Consider the following 12500-nt stretch of genomic DNA (forward strand, 5'->3'; position numbering starts at 1 on the left):
GTTAGCTTCATGTACAGAAGTCGCAGATACTGATGGGAGTTCTTGGTCACAGTGATTTAAGGTCCTCCTATGTATTTATTATGTCGAACTTTTTTGGTCATGATGATTCAAGGAGTAAAATTGTTGATAGGTATTGGGAATTGCTGGTTTTGATAAGTTTATAGAATTCCTTGGTGGACAACCTGGAATGATTACATTTATACCTCTGTTTTATCCGTGCATTAAAAAAGCATCGTACTCACCTTTTCTTGGCTTTTCTATATCCATACAAATTTGTGTGTATGTGTTTGTCTGTGTCTATATATATATATATATATATATATATATATATATATATATATATATATATAGAGAGAGAGAGAGAGAGAGAGAGAGAGAGAGAGAGAGAGAGAGAGATAGATAGATAGATAGATAGATAGATAGATAGATAGGTAGGTAGGTAGGTAGGTAGGTAGGTAGGTAGGTAGGTAGGTAGGTAGGTAGGTAGGTAGGTAGGTAGGTAGGTAGGTAGGTAGGTAGGTAGGTAGGTAGGTAGGTAGGTAGGTAGATATAGATATATACAGATATATATAGATATATATAATATGCATATATATATATATATATATATATATATATATATATATATATATATATATATATATATATATAGTATACATATATCTATCAAGATCTATCTATCTATATCTAGATCTATCTATCTATCTATCTATCTATCTATCTATCTATCTATCTATCTATCTATCTATCTATCTATCTATCTATCTATTTATCTATCTATATTATATATATATATATATATATATATATATATATATATATATATATATATATATATATATATATATATTTATACATACATACATACATAAACATATACATATATGTTTATGTATATGTATGAATTATAAAACACACTACCATGTTGATACCATGACAGAAAACCCACAGAACACAAACTAGATTTATTAGTCATGAGACAAATTTCAAAATCCACCTGAAGAAGAAAGCCAGGAGGATTTACAAATAGTTTCTCATTTTTGATAGATTTAGTTTGTGCGTTGTTTTTTAACCATGTATATGTATATGCTTGACCCCTCCCCCCCTTTACCTGGGATGTCCCACATTAGCTCCTCTTCTCTTCTGTTCTTCCTTTCTTCCTTCTCCAGCTCACATCTGCATTCTGCTATTTATCCTCCTCACAGGTGCAAGAATGGCATATCTCATACATTGTAAAGTCTCTGCCAACCTGCCTGAAGTCCCTTCATGCAGAGCTGGTGGCAGGAATGTACTTCATCCTCGTGCAGTTGTCCATCAAAGTTAAACTCAATCAGGATCTTCTCGATAGAGTGATGGAACTAATGATCAGTGTGAGTATTCGCTCTGTATAAAGTTTTCTCCTTAGGTTGTCATAGTTGAACATTTTATTTGTTTAGTAAGGAAAATAGATGACTGTTGTAAGGTATTGTTGAAGTTATTTATGGTCTTTTTTTTTTCTGTCTTACATTTTTGAGGTGTTATGTACTTAACCTGTTGATATGGGATACATTTTTTCACTAATTCAGAAAAATAATTGTATAAGAAAATAATATAGACTCAAATTAACCCAAACAGGAGAATAATCCACCTGCAGCTTTAAAGCGTGAGTGTATGTTAACACTGCTAGTAATATTTCACCACCAAGAAATGACACGTCTAAGCCCTGCATTGGTGGAGAGGTTAGATGAGAAGCCTGAGCTCCTTCAGCAGGTGGAAGAGCAGGCCAAGATAAAGAGTGTTTCACCATTCATGTCTGCTTATATTTCTGCACATATCAAGTGAGTATCAAGTGAGCTGTATGATCCTTTTTTAAGTCTTTATCTAGGCTTCCAGTATAGTTTGTATAAAAGTATAAATTTTACTGAATTTCTTGCAATTTCTTTTTAGATTAGGGACCTTTTTATATGGTTTATCACAAGAACTATTGGATATGAGTTTTAAAATATATCTCTGCAATTTCAAAGTTCTATCTAGTATATGGAATAAAAATACAAGTAGATTACTGGCATTTTGATTAATCCAGAAGAGTATATAATGTTTGTTTGTTTACTTAGGTGGCTGTGCAGTGAAACATGTGAATTGAAGAGCCCTGTTAAAGAGAAGAAATTTGTTCAACTTCTGGAACTAATAGGAAGGATGCCTCTTTCAAGCTCTGATGCTGCAGAAGTAATATGGTAAGATTCAAATATTTAATATTCGTTTCATAAGGTCCCAGAAGACTTGTTACTTATTCTTCACATATCATTCTTCACATATCTTCCAATTGAAGAGTCAGATCGGTATGGTACATTACCACAGGCTGTTTCATGACCTGGCCATATTTTTGTTACTATAGTGCATTACCATATGTCCTAAATTACAGCATTTACTCTTAACTTTAACAGCATAGTATCCTTCAACTGAGAATACTTTTGAACATGTAAAGTGTGATGCAGTTGCAACAACTGCAAATCCACTACTGCTTTTTCCTTACCTCCCTCCCCCCTTCCCTCACTTCTCATTCTCCCCACTATCTTACACACACACTCACTCACTATCTCACTCTCTCACTCACTCTCACACACACCAGTTATTCATATTTTATGATGCTCATATCTGCCAGAGGCTCACTATTATAACATACCATGCAAGGGGGAGTGAGAAAGGAGTCAAGGAGGGAGGGGAGAGGAAAGGGGGAGGAGATGAGTAAGGAGATGTAGTGGATTTGTAAACCATAACTGTGGAACATTTGGTTACTTTTGTCATATATCTTATTTTTTCGTAATTTTCAATTTTCCGTAATATAACCTGTGCCGTCACTCACAGTGGTCAGGAATACGGTGCGGAGCATGGAAATCATGTCCTACCTGGAGCCGGCACTTCTAGTCGTGGCTTACACATATTACATTCCACATTTGTTTATCAATGGGAATAATGCTAAAGCCCCCTTCAAAGTGCTAAATGAGCCAAATCACACTCCAAGAGGTTTATGCACTCTTGACGAGTCTTATCCGTCACCCAACCCTCGACCCAGATTTTTCCATGACAGGACTGTAACATCATCTGGTTCTTAGGGGTTAAGTATGTGAATGTGTGGGGATAAGCTCCCATAAGTATGGCTTGGTATTGAAGATGAAGTGGAGATCAACAGGAGAACCAGAGAGGCTCCCCAGTGGCTGTTGCTTTGCTATGTGCTGCTGGACGATCTTGATTTTGTTCCGGTTCTGCAGCTTAAGTACGCAAGAGCTGTTTAAGCTAACAGGGAATGAGGGGAGACTGCATTCCAATCAGAGAGCCATGAGGTGTTCAGGTGAGCCAGTCAGGCAGTGGGTGGTGAGAAGCGCCTGTTGGTGAGTGAGTGAGGACAGGGCTGTGGACCTGGTGGACCCAACTTGAGCAACTATGCGAGCTGTAGGTTGCGGGTCATGGTTGCTACATCCACTTCACCCCAGGAATGGCCCCCATAAGATGTTAATATTTGTGGTGGTTGGTTGCCATGCAAAAAATTGCTCATTCATGTTAGTTGACCGACTCTCCAAAACCATAGAAGATTGTGTAAAATGCAGTCTGTGGCATGGAAATAAATGCAAAAATAGTTAGAGTTTCATGTTTCATTTCAAGAAAAAAGATTACATGACCAGTGCTTTACATCAAGCTCTTGGCAAGGGCATATCTCCACATTTAAGGAGACTGAAAAAAGGAACTCGGCCCATGCAGCATTTGCAGTCATTAAAGACATCCAAATAACAATAAGGAGGAAGAGGGAGAGGGAGAAATTATGACTTTTTCTAACTTCAGGATTCTTGAAAAATGGGTAATCAATCCATACTGTGTTTTTTCTCCACAGGAGCATGTTTGAAGCAGTTGAAGACAATTATGAGCACATTAAGAAAATGGCAACCGTGAATTTGGGTTCGGTTATTAATGAACTTGAGGTCAATCACACAGAAGGTTACAGTCAAGCTATGGCAAAGTTGATAAGCTGGAATGACATGCAACCTGGCAAGAAGAAGTACAAGTTGGTAAGTTGTGTAATTGTGATTTTGTTAATGTAGACACCTTTTCATACAGAAGGCCCAGCTGTTAGTGCATTAGAGGTCAGTCACACAGAAGGATGCAGGTATACTATGTGTAATTGTGTTGTTATTTTTGTTGTTGTGGAGGCTGTATTGTGTAAGGTTGTTGAATATATCTGGAATTTTTTTAATGCAAGCTTCCTAAGGACACTGGATAGAATTTAGTTTTTTTAGGAGCTAGAGGCTTGAGATTTTTAATCTTGTATCCTTTCATTCAGGAAGTGCTGCTGTCAAAGTTTCAAGCCAGCTGAATTATTAGAAAAATAAGATGTAAGAAATCAGATAGGCAGAATTTTTTATGAATTTTCAGTTTTGATTAAATATAAGTTTTCAAAAAGTAAGAAATGAAATAGACTTTTTTTCTTCACTTTCAAGTCTTGATAAAAAAAAAATTGTATGTATGATCCAGTATTTTTATTTTCCTTTCTCAAAGGAGATTTATTATCTTTGTTGGTAAAAGTTTTTAAGTAAACTGGTACCAATAAAAGGTTTAATGTTTTGAGGGAATGCGATTTAAAGATTTTGTTTATTTTTATTTTTTATACATTCAATGGTATGACCTTCAAATTGCTGTATAATTTTTTTCTTTTGTTATTGGTATTCATAAAAGTCCCAATAATTAACATTTTTCCAAAAATAAGGAGAAAGTAATTCAGCAATCAGGCAATCACCTCAACACTCACCATATCCATTCTACCAACTCTGGAACAGAACCAAAGGAGGGCCATAAGTCCTCCGGACACAAGTGCATGATATGCAAATTGAACATTTATGATATTCTTGTGTGCTAATCATGAATCCAGTCTAACAATCCTTTAAAGAGTTATGCATTTTATCTCTTTATATATTTCATCTGTATCTATAGATTTTGAAGAAGGTGCTGAATGCCCAAGAAGGAGGTACTGGTACCAGCTTTACACAAATGGTCCATCCTGATGACAAGCTCCGCCTGGCAGCTGTAGAGAATTTTGCTGAGAAAGTCAAAAAGGGTTTGGTAAGAAAGATGTTATGATTGTAATCTTTTCAGTTCAAAAATTATTGGATGTCTGCTTTTTATTCCTCAGAAATTAAGAAGTTCTATATTACATTTGTATTTATTATATGGTATTTTTTATAGTGTATATTATTAGTTTTTGAAGAAACATATTATCATTTCAGGAGAAGGATGAAAAAATGATCAAGATGCAGATGACTAATATGCTGAATGATGAATACCCACCTATAGTCTCTGTGGCTTTGTCTCTTGAGAAGGGTCTGCACATGCTAGAGACTTCATTCACTTTGGAAAAGTGTGAAGAACTTTTAGAGAGGGCCCAAGACCACCATGAGAAGTGGGGAGATATACAGATGCCATGCCTAAGGGTATTGTGCAAAACTCTTTCACCAAAGTATGACAAAGATCAGCTAATGAATGTCCTGTTCATTTGTCTTCCATATGTGTTGTTCCCCAGGAGTCATGATTATGATGCTGCTAAGATGATTCTGAAGTCAAAGCTGACTGTTTGCAGTCCTTTCCTGGCAGCCTTGGCTATGGAACTAAGTCCTCTGTTGATGAACCTCAAGCAAAAGCAATACCTCAGAATGATCACGACTGTTGTACCAAAGGCCATCAGTGAGTTATCAAAAGAAGAGCAGGTGGCCTTGTGGTCATATGTAGAAAAGTATTTAGGTTCTCAGCATAGCCAGCTCGGGTGCTTTTTGTCTCTTGTTTTGCTGTGCTGTGGTTTGGTCAGCGACAAGATGGAAAATGATATTCGCTTGAAATTAGCACACAAGATTGTCGATGCATGTCAGGCTGGATTGGATTCTGATATTAAGGTAACCAGTCATTCAATTGCCTTTCTGTGTAATGATTTAAATTTCAACATTTGAGAATTCTTAAATTATAGTCAATTCTTACAGTTTACTTCAATTATATAAAATATCTCTGATACATTATAGATATTTGAGAGCTCCGCAGTGAGTTTATAAACATAAATCTCTATTGATTACCAGGCTCACTCTGATAAAACCAAGAAAATGGAAGAGAAGGATGACCATGTCGAACTTGCACTTTGTTTGGAGGCTGCACGCAAGGGGTCCCTCACTCTCCCATTTTTGATAAGCTGTTTAAAGCAAGGACTTCAAGTCTTCAAATTACCTGCTGCATGTACTACAACAACATTCTGGACACCATACATGGAGGTTAGTGAAGGAATCTTAGTTGTAGAAAATAGAATTTTCCACATCAATCAATATTAATATATAAAAAGTTCATCTAAATTGCAACTGTAAGCTGGATTATTAGGAATGGTAAGTCTTGCATATTTGTATTCAGAATATTTAATTATTTGTTCAGATGTCATAAATGTTAAATTCTTTATTTATTTATTTAATTATTTTCTCTTACAGGATGTAGAAGAAGGAAACATTCTTCTCCTTGTAAAAGCTCTGAGAAGTGCAATACAGTTGGAGAGATTTGAAAATATTGGTACTGCCCTTAGAGACAATTTGGTGGTGGTTATCCTTAAAGTAAGTTATCTGTGCTGGTACTTATGGGAGCCCATAAGAAGTTGCTCTTTGGTGAAGTGTATATTATTGTAGGTCTATATTTACATGCATTCAAGTTGTTTATTCATCATAATTTTGAATGAATTTCTTGCTGTATCTGCTGTATATACATTGTATTTTTGTGATCATTTCAGGATTCTTTAAAAACTGTAGAAAACAGATACTACTTCCTCTCCATGATCTGGGGATGGCACTCATCTCTCTCGGATCTTGTTGATGAAACTCTGCAGGTAATATGAACGCAATGTTTTATATGAATTTGTGTACTTGTTTATACCTCCTTGATTTACTTTATCATTTGCTCTTTATTTTGCTGAATGTTTCATTTCTTTATTCTGTTTACATCCTGTATTCGCAATGTAAATTATTCCTTATTTCATTATCAGTACAATACTCTTATATAGTCATAAATGACTAATGGACTCTTCCATTTCTTTTGAGCTGATAGAAATAGTTAATTGCATTTTACTTTTTTATATAATTCTTAGGTGTGGAGTTTAAAACTAGGATCATCACTGCTAAAGTCACAGTCTGCCAATCTGGCTTGGGCACTCAGCACAAAGCAGCCCTTAGTGCCTTCCCTCCTGTCAGCAATTACCAATGCCAGCAAGCTTGTGCGGTTTGAGGCCATGGGCTGTGTGAAGGAGCTGACCAAAATTGTAGGTGGTGGTTTGTCTCAGGACAACCACAACCTGCTGTTGAAGACACTTGTCAAGCACGATGAGGAACTTATTGCTGATGAGAGGTAAGCAATGTCATTTATCTGGTGGCATTTAAAAGATTGTTTGATTTGGGAAATTTGGTCATTGTTACTGCTCTAAGTGTATTTCTTGTACTTATTTCAGTTCTATTAAGAACCTAACCTTTTATATCATATCTAATATGTTGGATCAGGGACGTATTATTACCTCTGGAACCTTTTGTTACTGTATGTTCTTGTTGTACTAATACAAAGAAGGTACAATTTCTAAGCAAAAAAATGATATAATGATTTGCAGATTCTGTTGCTAATGTTTCACATAGAACAGCAGCTACACTTTCTGGCTGTAATGTTTGGAACGATAACAGATATTACACAAAATCAGAGACCATTTGAGTTATTAAAAAGATGATAATTGTATGATATAAGTGATATTCTAAAGTGGCGAAAGGCTAGTGCAAACACAAAACAATAAATATGGCTAGAGTAGCAAATGGATTTTAGGGCACAAGTTTGACACACCATCTGAAGAGTATTGGAGTTGCTGTTGGCAGACATGGTCATACTGTAAGGACATGAAAATGAATTTGTCACAGAATACTCGTACACACTGAAAAGTACTAACAAAGGAGAAAGCATTGATAACATTATCATTAGCTGTATGTATTAATTACTATACAGTTATACGGCACACTGGAAAAAAGTATGTGACAGCAATTTGCTCCATTCATTCATTCATAGTTAGACATAAGAATACTTTACATGTTTGTAATTAACAACAATTGAAGATGACTTCAGTGGCAGGAGTAGTGTTACAAATGAGCTGTATTTGCAAATTTTAAAGGATATCAGCTGTGTTCTGTTAATGAACTGTAAATATAATTGATTAATGCCACATTAAGTGATAGCAGTGACCAGTATATGTCAAACTTACCTGGATATGTTGTGAAACTGACCACATGTAGATGGCTGTGGCTGTGTTTGACAGTCAATCAAAATACCTTTTTCTTAGCTGATATGATATTGTTGTTCTATGTTATGGTCCAGCATGATATGAGTAGCATATATGTTAGGATTGTAATAAAGATTATCTTCCTTTTTCAGCCATTGTTCATTGATACTATCAGAATTCAGCGACAAACCATCTTCAAAAGGTTTGCAGATAATCCAAGGTTTGCTGGAGGTTGTGACATCTGAGCATATATCACTGCATCTTAAAGTTCCCATTCAGTATATATTGATTGGTGTTACCAATACAGTAAGTTGGATGATTTTTTTCCTTTATTTCTTTTGTGCTATGTATTTCATCATACGTTAATCCATTAATGTCAGGAGGACATGTACACATACATGCCCAGTCCACTGTAATTAAAATTTACTGGTTACGCAAAGATGGCTGCAGATGTGCTTTATCACTTAGGATTGATTTACTTCTTGATATCAGTTGTTTGCCCTTTTCCTTTTTTATGAAGTAAATGAAAATACTATTAGCATTGTAAATAACATCATATCAGTCATATTGTCTATAATAATAGTAAGAACAGTGTTAGATTTTTTTTAATCAGGTAAGGTTAGGTAGACCAACTATATCACTCCTTGGCAACAGAGTATATGTGGAGCCTTCAATGTATTTACAAAATTCACAAATCAAAACTAGAGTGGACAGAGTACATACCTGGTGTCCGTGGATTAATCTTATAAAAAAATGAAATTTATGTATATACTTGTAAGTACCATTTTTTTAGGAATTGTTTTCATTTTACTCTATGACCCTTCATTTGGTTTACTTCAGTATGTAAACATTTGAGGGAAGTGACACTACATGCTAAAGTAACTCTCTCCCAACAGAATGTGCTACTGAATCTTCTACCACTTGCCAGCAGCATATTTGTAAAGATATCATCCCTAAAGCCTGATGCAAAGTTAGATGTGCCAAGCTCACTTTCTCTCTACTACATCCTGTTGTGCTTCACCCCAACCACTTCAAGAGTTCTTGAGACTGAAGCTGGCTGGGATGTTTTTATAAAAGCTATCAACTGCTCAGCAACAGTGCTGAACCTTCACAAGGAGATTGTGTCTCCTCAGAGCATATTGATGGACCAGGTTAGTATACATTGCTTTCCAGAATTCACTCTGTCTTTATAGTTAAACACTGCAAGTGGTTTTCCTTACTGATACTGGTCATTTATTTTCAGCTGCTAGGGACCAAACTTGAGGGATGAATTTGATTAAGCCCTTGTCCTTTCAGTACCATTGGTTGGTTTTATTGGTTGTTCATCTATTATTATATTTAACCAATTATCTAAATTTATTTCAAATACCTTCACACTGCATTAAGTTATGTTTCTAGGCTCACTAAGAGACACTGGATGACACCTATCATAGGAAGATGCCTTTGTGTCACGTACAATCAAGCACACTGGCGGGAATGTTTATTTTTCCGGATATTCATTTGTGGGACACCCGTCATAATGGGTTAAAGATTTGTTGTCATAGCAAATTTTTTGCAACATTTCAGGTCATGAGTCGTAAGTTTTTCACAAGCATTGCAACAGAGGAGGTGCAGGCCAGGCTTTGGATCATTCTCATTAGTCGTGTAGCAGAATCTGAAAACCCATACGAGGCTGCTCAACTGCGTAAAGGGCTAAGGAAAGTGAGCCTGGATGCAGGAGTGATAATTACTAAGATAGAAAGTCTCCAGCTTTCCACAAAAGCCACTTCCATCCGGGCAGCTCAAGCTAAGAGAATTAAGCAGTGAGTGTTTTGTTCTTTCCCTATCCCTTTTTCACTGTATGAGAGAGATTGATAGTAACTTTTGTAGTTTTCCTTTATGATATATATTTGTGACAGCAAGTAATATATACACTTGAAAGTCAGTTTAGTATATAGTGTTTTGTTGTAGAATTTTGTTTTTCTTGTAAGTATGTAGCATATTGTTAGATTATATGTTTGAAACTGATGGAAAATAAGTTGTTTTCTGCCAAGGATTTATACAATATAAACCTTTTATTCTTTTAGAAAAGTTCAAAAGGATCAAGAGAACAATTTACTTTCATGGAAGAAACTGGGTCTGATGCTTGAAACCATTGGTGTTATGGCATCCCTGGGTCGCCCCTGGCTCTTGGTTGGTCCTTTGTGCCAGTGTCTCCATCAGACCTTCACAAAAGACCTTGTTATCACAGAGATTGTGCAGCAGCAGCTTCTATCTGCATTGCTTCATCTTCTCCAGAAATCCATGGCAGAGAAAGGAGAAGGTTAGAGTTGTGCACTTATTATGTGGATACCATTTGCCTTTATATTTATTGATTTATTTATATGATTTTTAAAAAAATTTGTTCGTTGTCTTTTTTTTTTCCGGACACATTTGAAAGCTTACATTTAGTGCTAATTGCAGTAATTTAGTATATAATAGTCTTGAGTTTTTGCTTTTGTTTCTTTGATAAAGGCAATGTTTGGACAATGCTAACATATCACTATATTTGTCAGGTGAAATATTTTGATTTGCAAAACTTATGATGCAGTTTTCTCCTTACCAGACATTAGTAAAGAAGTCCAATTAAATGTTGAGCTGATAGTCCAGTGCATCCGCTCCTCTGCAAGCCCTGACACTCACCGCCGTGCATTGCTGGTCCTTGCTGTAGCAGCGAAGATATTCCCAGTATGGATCAGTATTTACAGATTGTATTAGATTCGTTGCAACAGTTATCACTTACACACTATGGTTACAGTTGACAATGCTTTGGTTCTAAATTTTTATATATGCTGATATATATTACTTTATATATTAATTTTTCTTACAAAATTCCACAGGATGTTGTGATGCACAATATGATGTCAATTTTCACCTTTATGGGAACTTCTCTCTTGAGACGTGATGACTCGTACTCGTTTCAAGTGATTCACCAGACTATCCAGAGTATTGTTCCCACACTCATAAAGGTAAGTCATGCCCAGTTTATCTGAAGATCCTTGAATATTACTTTTTTGTATGAGTTTACATTGATAAAAAAAAATTACTCCTAAAGTGAGATCCTTTGAATGATGAAAGAAAACATCATTTTATAAGTACTGTGTAAGTCATGTTTATTTATACTGATTAATTACTTACAGTGTGAAAAGAAGGAAAAGCTTGAGGTTAAACTTGCTCAAGTGTGTCAAGTGTTTGTTGATGCTCTGCCAGACCTCCCAGAGCACCGCCGCCTACCTCTTTTCACACAGCTTGCAACTACAATAGATGTTGAGCAAAATCTGTGGCTACTTTTGGCTCTTATGTGTATGTACATTTTGTTTCCTGATAATATTTTGTATTATGTTTCTTTGATTCTTTTCTTTTTTTCTATCTTTCTTTCTTTGTATACCATCTCCTTTGTCATCATCGTCCTTATCAATTTTATAATTTTATCATTACCATTTTTTCATCATTGATATTATTGTCATCATGAACCGTATTCCTGTTGACAGATGTAGAAAAAATATGAATGAGAATGAATATCTTCACAGTACAAGAGATGTATTTAAATAGATCTCTGGTATTGTGAAGATATTCATTCTCATTCTTATCTTTTCTACATATTGTCATCATAATCAGTTTTCCTCTTTTATTCTTACTTTATTAATATGTTGATGTAGTTGGAAGAAAAACTTTTTTTTTCTGTCATTAATTTTATTCGCTTGCCTTCAGGTGATGTCCATGTTATCAAGGGCACTGCCAATGAAGCTTCAATGCCCAAGGATGAGGAGAGAAAGGGAGTGCCCCAGAATGTCCAGTTTGCCTTGATGCTTACTAGCCAGTTCTCTGGCTTGACACAGGTCCATGCCTGTTGTAAACTGATGGAATACATAATCAACCTCCCAGAAGAAAAAGGTTGGTGGCAATGGATAACAGTTTTTTATGTTAATTGATATTTTGTAGTGATTTTAAATATCTTCATCTTTTTGCTAACCGTAAAGTCTGTGCACCATGTGCAGTCTTGTTCACCATACTAGTGATTTTTTTTTTTTTTTTTCTTTCTTTCTCTTTTTTCACATGACTTTCTTATGAATGAGACCTATGTTATGTTTTCTGATATATCTTGTGCTGTTTGGTAAGATTCCTTTAGCCACTTCCATGATATGGCCATCATATCCTCACTTTCCTCTTAGGCTCTCCTCTGCCA

General features: G+C 35.6%; 1 protein-coding gene across 1 annotated transcript in view; it reads left to right on the forward strand.

The window, feature by feature from the left end:
* l(2)k09022 (HEAT repeat containing 1 homolog l(2)k09022) overlaps positions 1-12500 on the forward strand; it is a 28208-nt gene that overhangs the window by 4747 nt on the left and 10961 nt on the right. The window contains exons 6-23 of the mRNA XM_027363718.2: positions 1206-1370; positions 1615-1817; positions 2094-2213; positions 3866-4040; positions 4960-5088; positions 5253-5912; positions 6090-6278; positions 6486-6605; positions 6779-6874; positions 7133-7389; positions 8449-8602; positions 9193-9447; positions 9863-10098; positions 10363-10598; positions 10881-11002; positions 11155-11283; positions 11455-11617; positions 12026-12208. Coding sequence (XP_027219519.2) covers positions 1206-1370; positions 1615-1817; positions 2094-2213; positions 3866-4040; positions 4960-5088; positions 5253-5912; positions 6090-6278; positions 6486-6605; positions 6779-6874; positions 7133-7389; positions 8449-8602; positions 9193-9447; positions 9863-10098; positions 10363-10598; positions 10881-11002; positions 11155-11283; positions 11455-11617; positions 12026-12208 — 3592 coding nt within the window. The remainder of the gene's footprint in view (positions 1-1205; positions 1371-1614; positions 1818-2093; positions 2214-3865; positions 4041-4959; positions 5089-5252; positions 5913-6089; positions 6279-6485; positions 6606-6778; positions 6875-7132; positions 7390-8448; positions 8603-9192; positions 9448-9862; positions 10099-10362; positions 10599-10880; positions 11003-11154; positions 11284-11454; positions 11618-12025; positions 12209-12500) is intronic.

Source organism: Penaeus vannamei, chromosome 29, assembly GCF_042767895.1.
Source record: "Penaeus vannamei isolate JL-2024 chromosome 29, ASM4276789v1, whole genome shotgun sequence".
Lineage (NCBI taxonomy): Eukaryota > Metazoa > Arthropoda > Malacostraca > Decapoda > Penaeidae > Penaeus > Penaeus vannamei.